The sequence below is a fragment of the Ahaetulla prasina genome, chromosome 7, assembly GCF_028640845.1.
Source record: "Ahaetulla prasina isolate Xishuangbanna chromosome 7, ASM2864084v1, whole genome shotgun sequence".
In the NCBI taxonomy this organism is placed as follows: domain Eukaryota; kingdom Metazoa; phylum Chordata; class Lepidosauria; order Squamata; family Colubridae; genus Ahaetulla; species Ahaetulla prasina.
In genome coordinates this window covers 84,930,593-84,952,359 of record NC_080545.1, presented here as the reverse complement: position 1 = coordinate 84,952,359, position 21,767 = coordinate 84,930,593, and the positions used below count along the sequence as shown (strand labels likewise).

General features: G+C 38.0%; 1 protein-coding gene and 1 long non-coding RNA gene across 5 annotated transcripts in view; one reads left to right on the top strand and one right to left on the bottom strand.

Moving 5' to 3' along the window:
- The window catches only part of IL17RA (interleukin 17 receptor A), a 32,589-nt gene extending 13,753 nt beyond the window's left edge, over positions 1-18,836 (bottom strand). The window contains exons 1-7 of the mRNA XM_058190259.1: positions 18,605-18,836; positions 10,749-10,773; positions 9,608-9,754; positions 5,221-5,348; positions 3,559-3,685; positions 2,011-2,058; positions 1,774-1,934 (exon numbers count right to left, since the gene is read on the bottom strand). Of these exons, the coding sequence (XP_058046242.1) occupies positions 1,774-1,934; positions 2,011-2,058; positions 3,559-3,685; positions 5,221-5,348; positions 9,608-9,754; positions 10,749-10,773; positions 18,605-18,715 (747 nt within the window). The 5' untranslated portion in view covers positions 18,716-18,836. The remainder of the gene's footprint in view (positions 1-1,773; positions 1,935-2,010; positions 2,059-3,558; positions 3,686-5,220; positions 5,349-9,607; positions 9,755-10,748; positions 10,774-18,604) is intronic.
- Positions 18,837-19,073: 237 nt separating this feature from the next.
- Positions 19,074-21,767, top strand: part of LOC131202698 (uncharacterized) — a 144,729-nt gene continuing 142,035 nt past the window's right edge. For 2 of the 4 annotated variants that reach the window (XR_009156200.1, XR_009156199.1), the window contains exons 1-2: positions 19,074-19,484; positions 21,355-21,439. This is a non-coding gene — a long non-coding RNA (uncharacterized LOC131202698). The remainder of the gene's footprint in view (positions 19,485-21,354; positions 21,440-21,767) is intronic. The other 2 variants (XR_009156201.1, XR_009156198.1) reach the window with 1 other exon arrangement.

Genomic DNA, 21,767 nt, shown 5'->3' with positions numbered 1-21,767 from the left:
TAAGCAGATGTCTAGCTCTCATAATTTGCTATTTATATAGAATTCACATTTTGTAGTAAACCATGTTTTTTTAAAAAGGCTCAAATTCCAGACATGCTAGCTGTTGGGCTTTTGTTACTGGGAAGACAAGGGTTCTGAAGTAAGTAAGTAAGTAATGGTAATGAGGAATTGCTAAAATAAAATTAAATGCCTGGAGGAGAAAACAGAGTGGAGCAAAACTGATTACCTCTGAAATGTTTTCCGTGGCCTTCTTGCACTCCTTTTCATCTTCCCGAACACTGATTACGTGGATAAAATAGGTGGCTGGTATCTCTGCAGGGTCAAAGCTCACCAACACAGAATGATCATCTAGACTTGTTCCATTGATTCTGGGTTCCCACAAACTCCCTAAATGCAGAAAACTCATCAATGACATCAAATGGCACTGCTCATGGATGCACCCAAACACCTGAAAAAAGCGTACCTATTCGCAGACAAGGTTCTGTTGTTTTCATGATAGGATGCGAGCAATCTGCAATGGAAAAAATAATAATAATCCAGACTGCATCTGTGTTCTGAAAGACAATACTGGCTAAACTGACTACTTCAACTTGCAAGTAGTTCAAAAAGAATTATGTTGAAACGTACGCAAGCCAACTGTGATAAGATTATTGGGCTAAAACTATTACTTTACATCACTAGAAAAAAATGCATTAAAGTTACAGAAGATGTAATGCAATTTTTTAAGAAAGCACATTTCATATAGCTTCAAAACGTTCATGCCACAGGCTCGCATTGCATCATCCAGCAACTTCAACAAACCTCCAGCAATGTAGTACAGGCTTTTTTATCCCTGCTTGGCACCCCAGGTCCCAGCGCTATTGTGGATTCAGATAAGCCAGGCTTAGTGCAGCTGGAGGAAGTTTAAGAGCTATGGATGTGCAGAGACAAAATGACAGTAGTGACAATACTACTCTTGCCTCTACTCCATCCCTTCATAGGCTTCCCAGCTGAGTGGCTTTAAACCACTCTAAACACTTTAAAGTGGCTTTAAACCATTTTAAGCAGGGAGGTGTTCTGAAATAAGCAGCAGGTTTCTTTTATCTGGTTCCGCTCTGCTCAGAACTAGTTTGTTCTCCAATTCCCTAATTTTTTTTTTTTTTGGAGTAGCAGCATTTTTCTCACTGTGTTTCCTTTAAGCACTGCAAACTGCAACTTTGGATGTGCAATTTTCACACTATGTAGGCTTTGTTTATCAGTAAGCTCTTCTTCATATCCTGGAAGTGCAGGATATCCTAGTGTCAATTGGCGCAACCAAGGATTCTTCATTTACATCTCTTTCGATTCCATTATTCTGAAGTGGTTTCTTCTTTTCCAATAAAAAGCAACACAATTTCCTTGTTTGCTTGGAAGCAGTTCTGGTTTAAAGGAATATTAAGAAAGCAGATTTTTGCCCAGCACACCTTTCAAACCACTTAAACAAAATTCCCTTAAAGGAAAAAAAAAAGTAGCATAAAATTCTAGATTCTGACATGGTAGAAATGCAAAAGCTGTCTCAGTCTTGTAAATAAGCAGGTGTCTAGCTCTCATAATTTGCTATTTATATAGAATTCACATTTTGTAGTAAACCATGTTTTTTTAAAAAGGCTCAAATTCCAGACATGCTAGCTGTTGGGCTTTTGTTACTGGGAAGACAAGGGTTCTGAAGTAAGTAAGTAAGTAATGGTAATGAGGAATTGCTAAAATAAAATTAAATGCCTGGAGGAGAAAACAGAGTGGAGCAAAACTGATTACCTCTGAAATGTTTTCCGTGGCCTTCTTGCACTCCTTTTCATCTTCCCGAACACTGATTACGTGGATAAAATAGGTGGCTGGTATCTCTGCAGGGTCAAAGCTCACCAACACAGAATGATCATCTAGACTTGTTCCATTGATTCTGGGTTCCCACAAACTCCCTAAATGCAGAAAACTCATCAATGACATCAAATGGCACTGCTCATGGATGCACCCAAACACCTGAAAAAAGCGTACCTATTCGCAGACAAGGTTCTGTTGTTTTCATGATAGGATGCGAGCAATCTGCAACGGAAAAAAAAATAATAATCCAGAAAGACTGCATCTGTGTTCTGAAAGACAATACTGGCTAAACTGACTACTTCAACTTGCAAGTAGTTCAAAAAGAATTATGTTGAAACGTACGCAAGCCAACTGTGATAAGATTATTGGGCTAAAACTATTACTTTACATCACTAGAAAAAAATGCATTAAAGTTACAGAAGATGTAATGCAATTTTTTAAGAAAGCACATTTCATATAGCTTCAAAACGTTCATGCCACAGGCTCGCATTGCATCATCCAGCAACTTCAACAAACCTCCAGCAATGTAGTACAGGCTTTTTTATCCCTGCTTGGCACCCCAGGTCCCAGCGCTATTGTGGATTCAGATAAGCCAGGCTTAGTGCAGCTGGAGGAAGTTTAAGAGCTATGGATGTGCAGAGACAAAATGACAGTAGTGACAATACTACTCTTGCCTCTACTCCATCCCTTCATAGGCTTCCCAGCTGAGTGGCTTTAAACCACTCTAAACACTTTAAAGTGGCTTTAAACCATTTTAAGCAGGGAGGTGTTCTGAAATAAGCAGCAGGTTTCTTTTATCTGGTTCCGCTCTGCTCAGAACTAGTTTGTTCTCCAATTCCCTAATTTTTTTTTTTTTTGGAGTAGCAGCATTTTTCTCACTGTGTTTCCTTTAAGCACTGCAAACTGCAACTTTGGATGTGCAATTTTCACACTATGTAGGCTTTGTTTATCAGTAAGCTCTTCTTCATATCCTGGAAGTGCAGGATATCCTAGTGTCAATTGGCGCAACCAAGGATTCTTCATTTACATCTCTTTCGATTCCATTTTTTAAATTCTTTCAGATGAGCTTCAGATTGCCTATATTTTTCCCCCCCAAGCAGGTAAGTGCCAAGCACCTAAATTTTGATCATGTGACCACAGGGGTGCTGCAATGGCTGTAACTTGGTGGTTTGGATATAAGGACCATTATGTCAATGCTGCTGTAACTTTGAACAGTTGCTGAACTGAACTGGTCATTAATTGAGGATCTGAACAGACATGAGGTGGCCCCTGTAATGGTTACCCATTGCTTACCACCTCCCAGATCAAGTACTGCAATGTACCGCAGTATATAGGGCTGTCTTTAAAGACTAAAGAGAAGATACAGTTGGACAGAATGCAGTGATCTGCTTCTTAGCAGGTTGGCAATATAACATTGGCTCTGTAGGTATACATTAACTTCCATTAAGCCTCCTGGTAATATTCAAAGTGCTGTTTTGATATATAAAACCCATTATGGCTCAAAAACCAGATATCTGCACGATTGCCACCTTCAGCTAGAATCAAGCTATCTGGTGCTTTCATCCTCAACACTGACAGGTGTTGAGAGTCATGCCCATCAAGTTGGGAATTTATGTCCATACATTTTAAAGTAGCTGAAGTTGGAAAGCACTGATCTAGAAGTTGGATTGTCAGTAAAAAAAAATAATCTGTAAATAAATATATCATAAAAGTGTCCCTTACTTGGTACTGTGAATGGCTTTGATCTCCTGTTATAGTCCCCTGGAGTACTTAATTTGGGCAAATGATAGACAGTTACTTGGTATATTTCGCCTGGTTGTACCTCAAAACGGTTAAAAGAGAAATTCCACTGAAACAATATAAGGAGAAATATTTTTAAAAGCATGGAGTGAATCAATGCAGTGATTTATAATACTGACCTTGTATGAAATTCTGTACTTAGGTCTCCTATACAGAAAAAAAAATTCACAAGCCAGATCTATACAAACACTTAGGCAGAGTAATTCATTTTGTTCAGATCTAGTTATTTGGACTTGAATGATCCCTTTCATCACAAGCATTTTCCCTGATTTGGGGAAAGAAAAGTAAGGAGTTGTTTCTCCATAGAAATTTTCCTCATAGAAATTCATTCCTTTCACCAAATGTGGAAACATAACATATTCTAACACAGGTATTTTTTCTTCTGATTTCTTATAATGAAAGGGAAAGGAGGATTCTCTTCACAATGCAGAATCTTGTAAACAGGAATTCATATTATTTTATGTACAAGGTACCTAATAGAGCTCTATCCTAAACAAATGTTAGCTTTTAAAAATAGTCTAAAATAGCGGTCTCCAAACTTTCTGGCTTGGCAGGCCAGCGGATGGGAGGAGGGGATGGTTCCATGTGAGTGGTACATGCACACATCTGCCACTTGCGCAAATGGAACTGTGAGCATGAATGCCCACCACTCATGCAAGTGGAGCTGTGTGCCCACACGCACTCAACTGCCACTTGCCCGGCCTGATTGCAAATGGGCTGTGGCCCAGTAATGGGCTGCAGCCAGAGGTGGGTTTCAAAATCTGTTGCTACTAGTTTGCTCGTAGGCACGTGCGTCCGGGAGGGTGGGCGGAGCCTCCTGCTGCCACTGCTATGGTTTGCCCAATCCAGAATGAACTGGTAGCAACCCACCACTGGCTGCGACCCTGGAGTTGGGGACCCTTGGTCTAGGAAGTGAATTCAGACATCACACTCTCTTTCCCATATTTCTGATAAAACACAATGGACAGTGACAAAACTATGATGTTAAACAATGGATTAAAAGATTTATAGGCTGGCAACAGGAGTCATGAGAGAGAAGAGCATTCTGAGGTAACCAATTATATTTGCTTCCCATGAATTTTTTTCAGTCTGTGTGACCTCTTATTCCAGGATATCCAGAAATATTTAATCTATGCTGTTAAAAGAGAAGTTGCAGCACTGTGTTCTAATACCTCCTTAAGTTGAGGAACATAACATAGTTGGTGCTTTTACACCAAGCAGAAATAGAAGTAACAATAACCAAATGTATAAATTTAATTGTTTCCCTGCTTGAAGCCTGGCCTTTTCTCATCTCTTCTCCTGGAACAAGTCATATTTATTTTTTCTGCACTGCAGCATAAAGTTATTCATATAGTTATTCCAACACTGGCATTTTACACATAGTAGAGTCACCAAGTCATCTATGCTTGTTGTACGTAATTCTGTCCATGTTATTCTTTGGCTAGCAAATGTCATACTTTCTTTAGCCAGTATACTGTTATTTATTTACTTTACTAAATGCACCAGGCTGCCCAAGTCCATTACAATTCTATTGGATACTAAGAAGGCAAAGTATAAATCTGTAAAACTTTCATGATCGCTTACCCGGCCTCCATTGTCTGGACGGACTTGGAATGTCAAGTTATTTCGAAAGTCAAATTGAGCACAAATCTGGCGGTTATTGCTTAATTGTACTACAGCCAATTCCGCTCCTCTGAGGTATATGATGCTTGCTATTGTTGAAGAGAATGAGAGACATAAAAACATTGGTAGAGATCTCTCTTTGTATCCTTTGATTATGCTGCAAGCTAAACCATAAGATAATTTATAATTTAGAAGCAGCGTGCAAGAGGTCAGAAAAAACTTTTAAAAAAGTATTTCTCCCCTCCACCCACTGTGCAAAATTATGTTATAGTGTTCAGTCCAGGAGATGGAGAATCATGGATTAGAAAGACCAATATCACAATCAGCATAAAGAAAACAAAGATTTGTTCAAACATTTTGATTTTATTCTATGAAAAGAAAACAATAGATACTGACATGCTATACAGGCATTTTAATATTCATCTCCAAATTACTCTAAATTATTCTGAACTGTTGTTATCCCAAAGGAAAATTAACCCCTTCCCCAATAATTTACCTTTAAAATTGGAAAGTACGGGGCTTCCGGTGGCTCCGCTTCGTTAATGGCGGGCTATTTTAGTCCGCCAGTTCTGTGTGATTCTGTAGAGCTGTTTAGACAGCGTTAATCTGCTGTCAGCAGCTTGTAAATCTCTAACCTCGGGCAAAGAGGGGGAGGTGAGCATTCGGGCTGAAGTAGAGCCCTCAAGGAAAGCCCCAGGAAGATTTCTGGTGGTTTGTTGGGAACGCTCCTCCTATAGCTCGAAAAAAGCTCCAGAATCCAAAACGCTTCTGCAGATGGCAGAACAAAACGCAGCGTCCATCTCCGTGACTGATGGATTACTGAAGGATTGCTAACACGGACAGAGCTGAAAACAGGAGTGCTGGCATTTGATTGTAAGATGATTTTAACTCCCTGACAGAGAAGGTATTTGTATTCAAGCGTGGAGATGATGAAAGATGGCGTTTTGTGTATTGAAAGTGAAAACTAAGCTAAGCGAAAGCTAAGGAAATGCTTATTATAATTGCTGGCGTGGAACCTTTAAGAAGAATATAACAAGATATTTTTTTTTAAAAAAATGGATTTTTTTTAAAATCTCTTTTTTTTAATTATCTTTTTCTTACAGTGTTTAAGAAGAAAAGCTTATTGAAATTTTTTTTCTTTTCTTTTCTTTTTTTTTTCCTCTCTCTCCTTTTCTTCTTCTTGGTATTACTTAGTTTTAAAATGGCCTTCAAGCAAAGAGATTTAACCACTTCTAAAATATTGGAAATTTCCTCACTTCAGATACGGAAATTGAAAGAAGATATTAAAGACAGTCTAAGGAATTTTTTACAGGAGCTTATGGAGGCTCATCTTTCAGAAATAGATCAAAAATTTAATGAAATGGAGAAAGAAATACTGGATTTTAAAGATATGGTGGAAGAGCAGAGGAGGGAGATGAAAAAATTAAAGGAATCAATTACCCCATTATTGTTATCTAGTATTCAGACAGAAGAAAGACTGGATGAACTTAACCAAATTAATTTAGATTTGCAAAGGAAAATAGATGAAGTTCAAATTAATTTGAATTTAGAAAATAAAATAGATGATATTCAGGTTAAGGTAGATAAGGCAGATGAAGAAAGGGTTATATTACAATATAAATTAATGGAATATGCTATAAGGGTAAGAGAATCTAAAGAGGAAAATTTGAAAGAGATTTTTATTCAGGCCTTTGCTCAGATAGAGGGAGTGGGACCAGAAGATTTTGAAGTTAATATTGAAAAAATTTATCGTGTTAATTCTTGGTTAGCAAGGCAGAAGTGTTTACCGAGAGATGTGATTATTTATTTTACAAATAAGAAGATTAGGTATGGAATTTTGCAAGCATTTTATAAAAATAAATTTCAAATATTAGGACAAGATATAATAATGATGAAGGAAATTCCTCCTAAAATGTTAAGAAAGAGAAAAGAATTTGCCTTTTTAGTGGATGAGCTTAAGAAACATCAGATATATTTTAAATGGGAGGTTCCAGCGGGTTTAACAGTGAATTATAAAGGAAGAAAGTATTTTCTCAATACAGTTTGTAAAGCACGAGATTTCTACACTAATGTATTAAAGATTGGGAACTCTTTATTAATAGATGTTAAGTTGAATGGTGAATAGATGATGGAAAAAGTGTAAGACAGAAAAGGGAGGAGAATGTTTAATTCTATTATATATGATTATGATTAATTTTTGTAAATGGTTTATTTTGGATATAAATGTGTAATTTTAGGGGTACTATTTGATATATTTCAGGTATAAAGGAATAGGAAGATGGAATATTGTTTAACTTTGGAGGATAGATAGTAAAATTTAGGAATTTGGATTAAATATTATATTTAAGAGATGTATGTAATGTTGTTATATGGCTAATTAGAATTTAATTGTTATAATAGATATATTTTGGATAAGTTATAGGTGTAATTTTAATAATGTTATTTGATATAAGCAAGGTAAAGTGAAGATTTTAATTATTACAATTGATATATTGGATATTTGTAATATTATTTGATGTATATAAATGTCAAAGATGTGAAAAGATGGACTATTGTTTACCCTTGAAGGTTGGACAGAAAAATTTAAGAAATTAAGTTGGAAATATGAACTATTTTTGAGAGACTGCTTAAGGAAGAAAGACATTTTAGAAGAACCCTTGGTGAATATTGGAAGATGGAACGTTGTTTTGATATTGATTGATGAAGGTTGGATATTAAAAACTATGTACTTTATTCAAGAACAAACACTAACTCAATCGGAAATTTCTGAGAACTCTAGGAGTGGAATGGTCTGATATATAATGGATTGGAAGAAATGTATTTTCTTTGTTTCTGGAAGGGGAGTTGAGGTTTTAAGGAGTGACTATGGATTATGATTTGTGTTATATTTTAATTTTGTTGTTAGTTTTATACCCTGTATTCGGTTCTGGGAAGTCCCGGGTGTGGGGAGGAAGGGAAGGAGGAGGGGGATGAGGTAGAAAATGGATTGATGGTCAATGTACAAAGATGATCGAAGACGTATAATTAATGTAAGATCGGAGCTGCCTGGCTACCACTTCAGAATGATGGGAAAGAAGGAAGTAGAAGAGAGAAGGAGGTAGGAAAGAGAAGAGGAGGAAGAGGAAAAGAAGGAAGAGGGATAGAAGAGGGATAAGAAAGGAGTAGGGAGGAAGGAGGAGAGGATGTAGATAAGAGAGGGGGAGGATGGTTGTGGAAAGTAGAAGAAGGTAGAGAAGGGAAGAGAATTAAAGGAAGGGGTTGGTGACCGGGCAGGTCCGATTAATTGTATATGATGGTACATTAAATATGTTATTGAATATGAATGTTAAAATAAAACTTTTTTAATAAAAAAAAATTGGAAAGTACAATGGATTCACCACAAACATAGTAATACCGTGTTCCCCTGAAAATGACCAGGTCTTATATATATTTTTTTGGGGGGGGGAACTAAAATACCCACTAGGTCTTATTTTCGGGGATGTCTTATTTTGCGCCTGCCTGCCCACCCGCTTCCTCCCACCATCTGCTTGCCTTCAGCCACAACGACTTACAGGGCTTCCCAGAACAGACTCACTTTTTGCCGGATGGAGAAATGACGAAGGATGGAAACATCATCTATTTGCAAATGGGACATTTTGAAACGGAGCAATTAGTTCCATTTCAAAGTGTCCCATTTGCAAGCAGATAAAGTTTCGCCTTCCTATGGGCGAGAAGTGCGTGGTGGAGCCAGGGGCACAGAGGGCAGGCAGCCAATCCCAATCCACTGCCCACTCTGTCCCACCATCTATTGGCTTGCCTGCGGACAAGCCAGGGCAGGCACCAGTGTCGAGCATCAGGATCACGTACCTCCCCCTTCTGCCTCTGCTATTGCCTTCTGCCGAACAAACCTCCCATGAGCCTCCCATGAGCTAGGCAGCTGTGCAGCATGTCCAGATCGCCCGTCTCCTCCCCCGCCTCTGCCTCCGTGCTCAGACTTATCTGCGCTGTGCCAAGGGGTTGGTGGCCTGCAGCTGCTGCTGGAATCCATCCTCCCAGGCTTATTTTTGAGGTAGGGTTTATATTAGGTCCAGCCCAAAAAAATCAGGCTAGGGCTTATTTTCAGGGAAACATGGTAGCTTTTTCTCTGATTTATAAGGAAGTATCTGAAAATCAAGGTTATTTTTCTTTTGAGTAACTATTAAATAAATTTTTTAAAACATCACCAGTTCATATTATTACTAAACTCCCAAACCAGCCTCTAAAACATGATGGAGATAGTTTTAGCTACTATAACTTGTCTAATAGATAATGCTACATTTTTTACATGCTATAAACAGTGCAGTTCTATATTGATTTCTTCCTCACTTACCATCAGTAGCCACTTTCCACTCTATCTTCAGCACAGGGACCAATTTCCCATCTTCAGCCAAAAATGTATCAATAAATACATCAACAGAACTTGGGGCTGAAGGAGTCCATTTCCAAGAAAGGAGCCAGCTCTCATCCACACAGTAATCTACAAGTTTGATGGAAATTAATTCAGTCCCACTTTTGAGATAACAACTGACTTTCCTTTGGACTATAACATTCTAGCTATGGTGCCTCCTCTCAAACTTTCAGTGCAGCACAAGCTATCAAATACTATCTGTTGCATTACAATACTCTTTAGAAAAGCTAAGAGAAATAGAATTAAAGGATGAACCAAAATGAGTTTACACATTATAAATGTCCACACTGAATAGTCAACACTCCACATAAGTTTCTATGCTTCTTAGCAAAATGTGTCTTCTAATATTGACTAAACTTCTAACCTAAATTATCTCCAGATGCGCATTTCCTAGAATTTCTAGCCAGTTCTGATAACTCTGGAAGATACCAGGTTGAGAAAGCCTACTGTAAAAAATATAGATAAAAAATATGTAAGATGTAGCTGGACACATGCTATTTAGATTAAGAATTCCATAATAGGTATAAATATGGATCATTTAGAATATTGTTACATTTTATTCCAGACAAAAATATACACTTTAGATTAATTTTTGGAAAAACAAGCTTATTGTATATTTCTTGATTTAGAGAAAGCATATGATAACAGAATAGAATTATGGAACATTTTATATGAATATGGAGTTGGCTTCATGCAGTAAAAGTAATGTATGAGAAAAATAAACCATACATGTAAATAAATAGAATGGTTAACATTAAATGGGAAGACACAGATGTGAGAGATATTCTCGTTTGTTTTAATATATTTGTAGATTCATGTATAACAAACACTTGTGGTGGATATTAGAGGTGGTTGGGGATTTGAATGTATGTGTCTTTTCATATGCAAATTATATTGATCCTGAATTCAATTGAACTAAACATGAGACATAGCTACCTCATACTAGCATTCCTCCTATTGAAATATCAGTCAATTATAAAATGTTGCACAGAACAGAATTAGTATTACAGTTCTAAAATAAGCAAAATTAATTAAGGGGAAAACAAAAAAAAAGTGCACCTACTGTTTCTCACAAGGCAGCGTAAACCCTACAGGAGAGAACATAAAATATGTTATAAAAAAAAAGTCTTAAGAGTAATGGAGATTATGAATGTTGCTTCACCTCAAAATGGTATTAAATTTTATCTGTAGTTTTTCTCACATATATTTTCAACTCAAAAAGTCCCATCCCCCATTTAACAGATGCTAAGCTTAACAGACACTTATTTATTAGTCTACTAAGCTGGGTATTTATTAAATGAATTTTCACCTGCAACCACTTTAACATATTTAAAAAGAATGTATTTTTCTTTGTCATACATGTGATAATAAATGTATTCTAATTTAATATGAGAAACAAATGTAACAAGCTATGTTTCTGAATCATTATATACAAGGAAAGTATTATCTTGTTTATATGCAAATACTCCTATAAAAATAGGCAGAATAGTTAACATAGATCACAAAGATAAAAATGGTTGACATTTATTTTCCTGTTAATTCTATTTCTGTATGATTTAACTGTATATTGAAAGTATTTTTTTCCCCAAACAGATTAGGGTGACATCTTCCCCTTTTAAATTCTAAGGGTTCAGATAAGTAGCAGAAAAGTAATCAAAATGTTTTATCGTAGGAACAAAGAATGACAAACATAAGAAATATAGGTACTTTTAAAAGGGATGGTGTTTTGATTGCTTGGTTGCAATTACCATTTTGATATTGTTGATTCCCCCGCCCCTTATGGTGCCCAAATTCCTAGGGTAATTTTATGCAAAATACTAAAATCTTTAGCTTTTCTATCCTTAGGAAATATTGAGTGTGGCTGAAATGATTATTTAGTCAATCTGTGCATAGCCCCCTAACCATTAAAAAAAAAAGCAAAGTTACCAGGACACCATATTTTAATATGTCAGTAAGATCCTATTTTGGTCTTAGTATATGTAGGGAATGTTTGCTTCCTTGACAAAATTTCCCAATTGTCATTTCATGAAAAAATCTATACTGGAAGAATCATTCGCAGATATATGGAGGGTCAACCTAAAATACCACGTCTCCAATAACGTTCTGTCACTACTTCTACTATAGTGGTGTTCAAAGTAAACATACAGTTATGATGAATATGATTTTGAGAGCTTATTCTGTAAATGAGGTCCTATAACTGTTACTGTTCTGTATTGACACATACTTCCTGTATGTTGCGCCAGCTTTTCAAAACTGTGGTTAGGGATGTTTGCATATCTGGCCTTAGTCAGTCGCGTCATTGCTGTGTGATTTCATCCAGAATAAGAAGAAAGAAAGAAAGAAAGAAAGAAAGAAAGAAAGAAAGAAAGAAAGAAAGAAAGAAAGAAAGAGGGGGGGGATAATGGAAGGGAGGGAGGGCGAGAGGGAAAGAAGGAAGGGAAAAGAATTGTATAAGCTTCTGTATGTGGTTGAGAAAAGTGTCAATGCATCTTCTTCACAATCTGTTTTAGGATAGGCTTGGCAGATAAACAATAAAATAACAGAAGTTAGAGTTTATATACACTGAGCACATAGGTGTTCTTATATGCTTTTATCTATATTCTGAAATTCCCAGTTTGTGCTAGATTCCTCCTAGAATTCTCACACTAGTATATAAAATACTCAAAGTTAGAATCAAATTATAGAATTTTAGAATCAAATATTTGGGCTATTATTTCAAAGCTAAAAAACTACCCCGACCATTAAATGGAGGTGTAGTCTACTGTAGTTTGTATCTCTTTATTGCTGTCCAGTGGTTCTCTGCCTTCCTATAGCTCTAAAAGGCAGTAATATTTCTTTAAAAAGGAATGCAAAACAATGTAGTTACATGTATGTGTGTGTATACACACACACACACACAAACGCAAATAATACTGCATGCAAGTTATTTTGAGGAGTTTGATTTTTATGTTTGTACAGAACACCTTTGATAATAACTATAATAATACAGACTCAGGCATGCAATGTTATCTTTTGGTTTAGTATTAAGATCCTTATTATGAAATGCAAACACATATGGAGAAGTCACACGCTTGCAGGGCAGTTAAATATGTTACTTTGGGAGGGGTCATTTCCTGGAGTGGTGGTTTATTCTAGGATCCCTCAACTCCTTTTACCACCATTACCAGCAGCACAAGAAGCTAGAGAACTATTTCCATAGCACTTATCTGCTATAGATGAACTTGTTAAATATGCGAAAATGAATTGTATTTTAAAAAGATCAAATAACACTTGTTCAGATTGATTATGATTTATTCAAATAATAAAAAATGCAGCTATTGTATATACACCAAAGATAAATTCCTTGTGTGTCCAATCACACTTGACCAATAAAGAATAAAGAATAATTAGATTGAGTCATATAAGAAAACTTTAAATCTTCCTGAAATTTCTCAAATCTTTAAAAATTACTTAAAGAAATATAAGACGTTGTTCTAGCAGGAGTCCTTTAAGAAAAAAAACCCATTTGTTTTATAGTTTATTTTAATTTTTAGAAATTTGCAGATCAAGCTATTATTTAAAAAGTTTTATTGACTAGCTTTGAATTCTGGAAGATTTTAAGGAATGTTAAAATCTTAAAAATAAATTAAAGTTACTATCGATTTTAAAAAAGGTAGTCCTCAAGTTATGACCATTTGTTTAATGAGTACGAAGCCTCATTAAAAAGTGACTTATGACCACTTTTGTGATCATGTGATTGCAATTTGGGCAGTTGGCAACCATCTCGCATTTATGAAAGGTTGAAGCATTCTGTGATCATGATCTGCAACTATTTTTGCAATTTTCTGGCAAAAAAAACAACACAACACCATTGGGAAAGCTGGATTCACTTAACTGTGTGATTTGCTTAATAACCTCTGATTTGCTTAACAATCTTGGGAGTCATTTAATAAACTGTTGCAAAAATTGTCATAAAATCAGGTCTGATTCAACTTAATGACCATAATAAGATGGAAATTCCAGTCCCACTTGTGGTTATAAGCTGTGGTCTATTTGTACATTTCATTTGCTCTTCTTAAGAATCAATTCAGTCTGTATCAAATCAGTTAATTCAGTCTATATTTAAATGTAATATGGGAATAATTTAATTTAGCCATTTTCATCCTCAAAATTATAAAAGGCATTCTTCATTATTAAAATTATTGTGATTATTTTTCCAATAATTCACTGGTTACGATACTCTGAAGCTTATTTTTGTTAATAGGTGCTACTAATAGGCCACTTACATGAGTAAACATAATGTTGGAGGAAGTAATTTACAATCTTACTGATGAATATTTGCAACCCTGAATTCATACTGTGAACTCATGTGAATACTGAAGCCATATTTACTAAAATATTAAATCCTTTTATTTTTAATTAAATATATTTAACTTAATTATATATATTAATTTCAATAAAACTGAGTGTAAATGTATATATTTGTCATGAAGTAATTGGAGAAACATGACATTAAGCAATATTACTCTAACTAGATCACTCCATTTACTGAGGGTATGAAAAAATGTTAAGGTCATAATTAATCACACAATCACTATCTCTACTTTCTATATACATTTTCTTCTGACACAATTGTTCCCTTCTCACCATATACATTCAACATAGATGGTCATGCAAGAAAAACATGGACAAACTGCACTATCATCATTGGTTAAGAAATTTACTATGTCTGCATCCGGAAGTTAATAATCTTGGTTTCCTACTATCGTACAATTCATAACAGATGTGTTGACTGCTGTTTTGTGGAACAACTTTTAACTGCTTGAATGAATTAGTCTTGCCTCATTTTAGAAGACTTACTTTTTCGGGTGTGCATTACATTCTCAATATTCTAAGCACAGGTAGCCCTCAATATAAGACCAAAGTTATGACAACACTGAAAAAAATGATTTACAACTGTTCCTTGCATTTACAACTATTGTAGATGCATGCCTTCTATGAATTAGTGAAGAGCTGGCTTTCCCCTCAGGCACTAAAGTTGGAGCCCAGGGATTGAAAAGATTAATGGGTTTATTTATGGACCGAGCACCTGGTTTTTCTCAATTTTTCTCCTTTTCTTTTCTTTGTGAATTACTGTAGTTCTAATATTTGTGTTTTTATCACTGTTGATAGCCCCCCAGAATTGTGTGCTACAAGATAGGTGGCCATATAAATCTTTTAAAGAAATAAATAATGCAGAGTTAGTAAAAACATGAGGACTATACGAAACAAAAAACTGAACAGAATATCCGAAGTACATTTCAGCTGTATTATTAGAGTTTATCCTGCTCAGGACATGGCTATACAAATAAGTCCTCGATTTACAACTTTGACTGTTCAAAGTTACACCATCACTGAAAAAAGTGACTAATAACCATTTTTCACACTTACGACCATTACAGCATCCCCATGGTCATGTGATCAAAATTCAGACACTTGGTAACTGATTCATATTTATGATGGTTGCAGTGTCTGTGTGTGTGTGTGTCACCTTTTCTGACCTTCCAACAAGCAAAATCAATGGGGAAGGCAGGTTTACTTAACAACTATGTTACTAATTTAACAGTGCAGTGATTCACTTAACAACTGCGGCAAGAAAGGTTGTAAAATGGGGCAAAACTCACTTAACAAGTGTATTGTTTAGCAATAGAAATTTGGGCTCAGTTGTGGTCATATGTCAACTACCTGTATGATGATCCCCAATCAAAATAAAACAAATTAAATACATGTTTTGTTTCTGAAGACTTTTACATAAGCTGTATTTTACATAACTGATTAATTTTATTGGCATTTTTACTGAACACAGACATACATGTGTCTATGTGCATTGAATGTATGCTGGATATTTGTTTATATTAATTTTTTGAAATGCTATTGCTTGTATTTTTGTACTAGAAATGTAGAAGAAATCCATTTTCAGTCAAAATAATTTCCCCCCCAAAAAATATGGTGAACAAGGAATATATTTTTAATACATCTCTTTACAGCTGCTAAAAAGAAGCCTTCCCTGGACCCGGCTGTTTTAGGTAATTATCGTCCGGTCTCCAACCTTCGCTTCGCGGCGAAGGTTGTAGAGAGTATGGTGGCATATCAGTTTCCCTTACACCTGGATGAAACTGTCTATCTAGACCCGTTCCAGTCCGGTTTCCGGCCCGGTTACAGCACTGAGACGGCTTTGGTCGCGTTGGTGGATGATCTCTGGAGGGCCAGGGATAGGGGTTGTTCCTCTGCCCTGGTCCTATTAGACCTCTCAGCGGCTTTCGATACCATCGACCATGGTATCCTGCTGCGCCGGTTGGGGGGATTGGGAGTGGGAGGCACTGTTTATCGGTGGTTCTCCTCCTATCTCTCCGACCGGTCGCAGACGGTGTTGACAGGGGGGCAGAGGTCGGCTCCGAGGTGCCTCACTTGTGGGGTGCCGCAGGGGTCGATCCTCTCGCCCCTTCTGTTCAACATCTATATGAAACCGCTGGGTGAGATCATCAGTGGCTTCGGTGTGAGGTACCAGCTGTACGCTGATGACACCCAGCTGTACTTTTCCACACCGGGCCACCCCAACGAAGCTATCGAAGTGCTGTCCCGGTGCTTGGAAGCCGTACGGGTCTGGATGGGGAGAAACAGGCTCAAGCTCAATCCCTCCAAGACAGAGTGGCTGTGGATGCCGGCATCCCGGTACAGTCAGCTGAGTCCACGGCTGACTGTTGGGGGCGAGTCATTGGCCCCGATGGAGAGGGTGCGCAACTTGGGCGTCCTCCTGGATGAACGGCTGTCTTTTGAAGATCATTTGACGGCCGTCTCCAGGAGAGCTTTTTACCAGGTTTGCCTGGTGCGCCAGTTGCACCCCTTTCTAGACTGGGATGCCCTATGCACGGTCACTCACGCCCTCGTGACGTCTCGCCTGGATTACTGCAATGCTCTCTACATGGGGCTCCCCTTGAAGGGCATCCGGAGACTGCAGTTAGTTCAGAATGCGGCTGCGCGGGTTAGAGAGGGAGCCCCTCGTGGCTCCCATATGACACCTATCCTGCGCAGGCTGCACTGGCTACCTGTGGCCTTCCGGGTGCGCTTCAAGGTTTTGGTAACCACCTTTAAAGCGCTCCATGGCATAGGGCCGGGTTACTTACGGGACCGCCTACTGCTACCGAATGCCTCTCACCGACCCGTGCGCTCTCACAGAGAGGGACTCCTCAGGGTGCCGTCAGCTAGGCAGTGCCGTCTGGCGACACCCAGGGGAAGGGCCTTCTCTGTGGGGGCTCCCACCCTCTGGAACGAACTCCCCCCAGGACTTCGTCAACTTCCGGACCTCCGAACCTTCCGTCGTGAGCTTAAAACACATTTATTCATCTGTGCAGGACTGGACTAGATTTTAAATTTATAGGGGTTTTAAACTGGTTTTAATATTTATATTATTTTTAATAATTTGGCTTTTAGAATAAGTTTTTTAATGGTTATTTTAATTTGTACATAAATGTTTTTTATTTGCCTGTGAACCGCCCTGAGTCCTTCGGGAGATAGGGTGGTATACAAATATGAATAAATAAAATAATAAAATAAATAAATAAAAGGCAAATATTATCCTGGGATGCAATTAACAGCAAAACAAAGTCCAGGTAATGAGAAGTAATCGTTCGCTGCTCAGACCCAATTGGAAATACCGGACATCAGCTCTGGATACTGTAGTTTAAAAAACAAGTAATAATTGAAGCAAGTTCAAAGGAGTGCACCTAAGGATGAACATCTGAAAACTGCACAAATAGAAACAATAAAAGGATCTGTTCATTATTTGACTGAAGAGTCGCCAGATAGCAGTCTTCAAATATTTAAGGGTATGTTATAGGGGAGGGAATAGATTTCTTTATTGCTCCAGAATAGAACTACAGCAGTAGATTACCAAATTAAATGTTTATTATGCTCCTAGACCAACATAAATAATGGATTAAAACTGCAAAGGAAGCAGTTTCAAGCTAAGCATTCCTGAGTGATTTATTTGGGAGCCTGTGCAACAGTCACCAACGGGTAGTGAGTTTTCCTTCTAGTGGGTTAACTTTCATTGGAGGTCTTTAGAACACTGTCACAAGTGTTCTAGTGAATTTTATAAAGGGTTGGACCAGATGACCTGTAATTTCCTTTCCAGCATTCAAACAACACCTATGGCCGAAATCAGAAATAATAGCACCCTCTATGTCAGGGGTCTCCAACTTTGGGAACTTTAAGCCTGGCGGACTTCAATTCCCAGCAAAGCTGGCTGGGGAATTCTGGGAGTTGAAGTCCGCCAGGCTTAAAGTTCCCAAGGTTGGAGATCCCTGCTCTATGTCACAGGTGTCTAATCTTGGCAACTTTAAGACCTTTAGGACTTCAACTCCCAAAATCCCCCAGTCACCCATGCTTAAAGTATACATCTTAAAAGTAGCCCAGGTTGGACATCCCTGTTCTATGGTATTATTGTACCAATGAAAATAATAATTTTAAAAAAATGGTATATGGTGTTGTTATACCAAAGGGAAACAGATTGAAAAAAAAAAAAAAAGGCAAAGAGCAAAACTGCAAGATCCGGAACCCCTGGACAAATCAAAGATCAAAGGCCTGATCCACAAAAACACTTCAGAAATAAACCTGGCACCGTCACCTGCAGTCAACGCAAAGGGACCCGAGACAACCTTGCCAAGGGAGTTCAAGGCAGGATCCGAGTTCCGGAACAGCCCCAAACGTTCCCCAACCGGGTGCCCGCCAAACGTTCACCGCCGAAGGTGAGAAAGGCTGCTTATGACACGCGTCTTCTCCCCTGAATCACAGCGAGTTTCGCTTGGGTGGCAAGACGCGCGTCTCTCCCCGCCCTTGCTTGCTTCCCACGCGCATCAAGCAGCACTTAACCAGCTGTGCGGTCGCCCGGGCCCGACTTACCGGCTGGGAACAGTTGAAAAGTGGCGGGGCGCTGAGGAGAAGCCTTAGCCCTGAAAGCCCAGGGAACAGCCCCGCCACCAGCACCAAGGACCACCAAGCATCTCCCTTCATCCTCCTCGCCGCCCTGTTCCCGAAGCGGGACCACCGGCCTCATCGACCTGGCCCCGCCCGTCTCTGGCTTCCGGGACCAAACTCGAAACGGGACGTTGGGGAGGAGTCTGAGGAAGCTCACCTGAGGCGGGGCCTAGGCGGGCGGGGCGTGGTCTCCCAGAGAAGGAGGGGCTTCTCTCGGTGAGGAGGTCTGCGAACGCGCGTTACCTTGAGGCGAGGATGTATGTGTGGGAGGGGCTTGCAGGGAAAGGTGGGCGGGGCTCCCCCTCCTCGGGACCATCGGTGAGGAGACAAGCTGAGGAAAGGAGGGCGTGGCCGAGCGCGAGCGGTGGCCGTTAGTTAGCGCGAGTCTGTGGGCGCCGGTTAGCTTTTCATAGGGCGTCGGTGCGAGCGCATATTGGGGGGGGGGGGGGAAGAGGCGAGGGCGGTTGACAGAGAGATTATTGCCAGTATTGGTTTGTGTGGGTTGCTGCTTTGATATTGATGCTTTTGCAGTGGAAGCTTCAGGCCGGGGAAACTTAAGCCTTCCTTTCTTCCCCGCCAGACCCCACCGTCTCCTTCCTTTGCTAGCCCTCATGCCTGACAGAAAAGCCGCCACCCCCCCCCGCGCCCCCAGTCCTTCTGGAGTTCAAAAGCTAAAAAAGATAAAGAGTTAAAATCGAAAACAACTGAACTAAGCCCGATTTCCTGAGAAAGAAGTAAACTTTTTAAGAAGAAGCCGTAGAAGAAAGCCCCGAGAAGTACTAAAGAAAACAGTCCTTAAGATAAGGTTAGTCCGCTACAAATGAGTGCTTTGTCCTGTGGGAAGGGGACGATATGATTTAGTGTGTAAGTTACCAAAAACATCTTCCTAATCAGCCTGAATAATGGGCCGGAAAGTACTGTCATAGTGCTATTTTGCGTACAGAGAATTAACAACAGCAGCAAGTGTCCCTTAACAGACAAATGGGTGTAAAAAGAAAAACGGTATGAAGCAAATTCTGACCAGACTATATACCCTTTTCTACAGAAAAAGTCCCCCCCCCCACTTGAAGCAGACATTCTCTGCTTTTTTTAAAATTAGGATTTATCTTTCTTTTGGAAATTCCAGTTGTGAGGCTGTGGGGAACAATATTTTTCCTCTTTATTTCAGCCTGTTTTCCTTCAATGCCCTCTCCCAGTTTTGCCTTTTTTCTGTAAAAGATCAGTGTGGTAAGTTATTTTATTAACAGGCATAATCTTTTATGAGCTGCAGGTCACATTTGCATTTCATGGAGGCTACAGTTATTGGTGTCTAGCATTCAGCATTCACGATTTTGTATTATCTCCAGTATCAGTTATGATGGTTATGTGCCACTTCAGGTATCAAAGTAAATTATTCAGAACAAACATGAAGGTGGTCTCTTTTCAGAGCTTTTTATAATCAGCTAGTTGTCTATACAGCGCTAGTGATTTTTACAGTTTTATGTATTTGTAACAGGAGTTTTTAAGTAAGAAAAATATTATTAAGACAAGGCACAATAGAAATATATAAAATTCTGCATGGTAGAAAGACAATGGAAAAGAAGATTTTTTTCCTCCTGATATAAAAGTAATATCCATGATTATCCAATTAATCAATGAAGCAGAATTTTCAGATGTTGGACAAATAAGGATTTACTTTTCTTACAACATTTAGTTAAATTATGATTTTCATATTGATCATTGCCAACCTGAATGGCTTCCATATATTCATGGTATTTACATTTATTAGTAACTACTACATATATGGCTATGTATTATTTTCATTGTCTGGCATTGTGTCTCACCATACAAATTGCTAGGCAATCAAAGAACGAGTACACTGTTGTGCTGATATCTGGCTGGTTGTGATCTTCATAGACATCTGATTGATCAATATGGAAACAGAATGCTAGCTGAAATATGCCTTTGATCTTGATCCAGCTAAGTTCTTCTTATGTTCTTTGGCAAATTGAAAGAAGTCCAATACTGACTGATACCTTACTTACCTCAATGACCAACATAGAATATATACATTAATTATTTTAAATGATAACATGTATTTGGAAACAAACCAAACTCCGTGTGTTTCTTACAATGCTACAGATAAGACTATTAAATCTACACATTTCACTAATCTAGAACAAGAATTGGTTTTGATTTACTATATAAACTTTTTATTGGGTCCTCAAATTATTAATAGAGTATTCACATACTTTAAACTAGCATTTCAGGAGTCTTTAAATATAGGAATATATAAGTAAGACTATTTCTTATGCAATAATTCTATCAAAGTAATATCAAAACATATTTCATATTTTTTATAAATGTAGAGTTAGAAGCGGGCATTTTCTCCATTGTGCCCAATCCATTTGAGAGATGACCTTCTTTTGCTTGAACAAGGTTGTGAAGGAAGACTCTCCTTAACTGTATAATTGGTTCCATTATTTGATATTTTTTGCTCTTAGGAATTTTTTTTCCAATAATCAACTGGAGTCTGGCTTCTTGTAGCTTAATTCATTACAGCTGTCTTCAAATTATGGATGTGTGATTCATTTCTTTAAAGATAAATGCTATTGAATTTTATTTTTTTCCTGCCCCTTTCAGTTTTACATTCTTATAATAACTTGCATCTTTCATGTAATTTTTTCTTAATTCAGTGAATAGCATTTAGGACTGTAAACATCTTGATGGCCATATGATATGTTCCATGTAGAAAATTCCCTGAAGTGTTTATATAAACAGGTATGTACAATTGAGCATATTTTCCTGCAGTATAGCTATTCTGAACAACAGGGAAGTTTGTTGCTTAGTGGATGTTTTAGGTTCAGTTTTTAAATGTAGCCTTTAGCATTTTAAATAGAAAACTATGGGAAATAGTTTTGTTAAATTTTGAAGAGTTCTTATAAATCAAGATCCTTGATATCTGATTCTGATTTATCTCAAATTATTACTTCTAATAATCTCTCTCTCTCTCTCTCTCTCTCTCTGTGTGTGTGTGTATGATAATGTCTTCTATTGTGACTGTTGAATTGCCTTTTACCTGCAATAATTATATTTTTGGTGGTAGCCA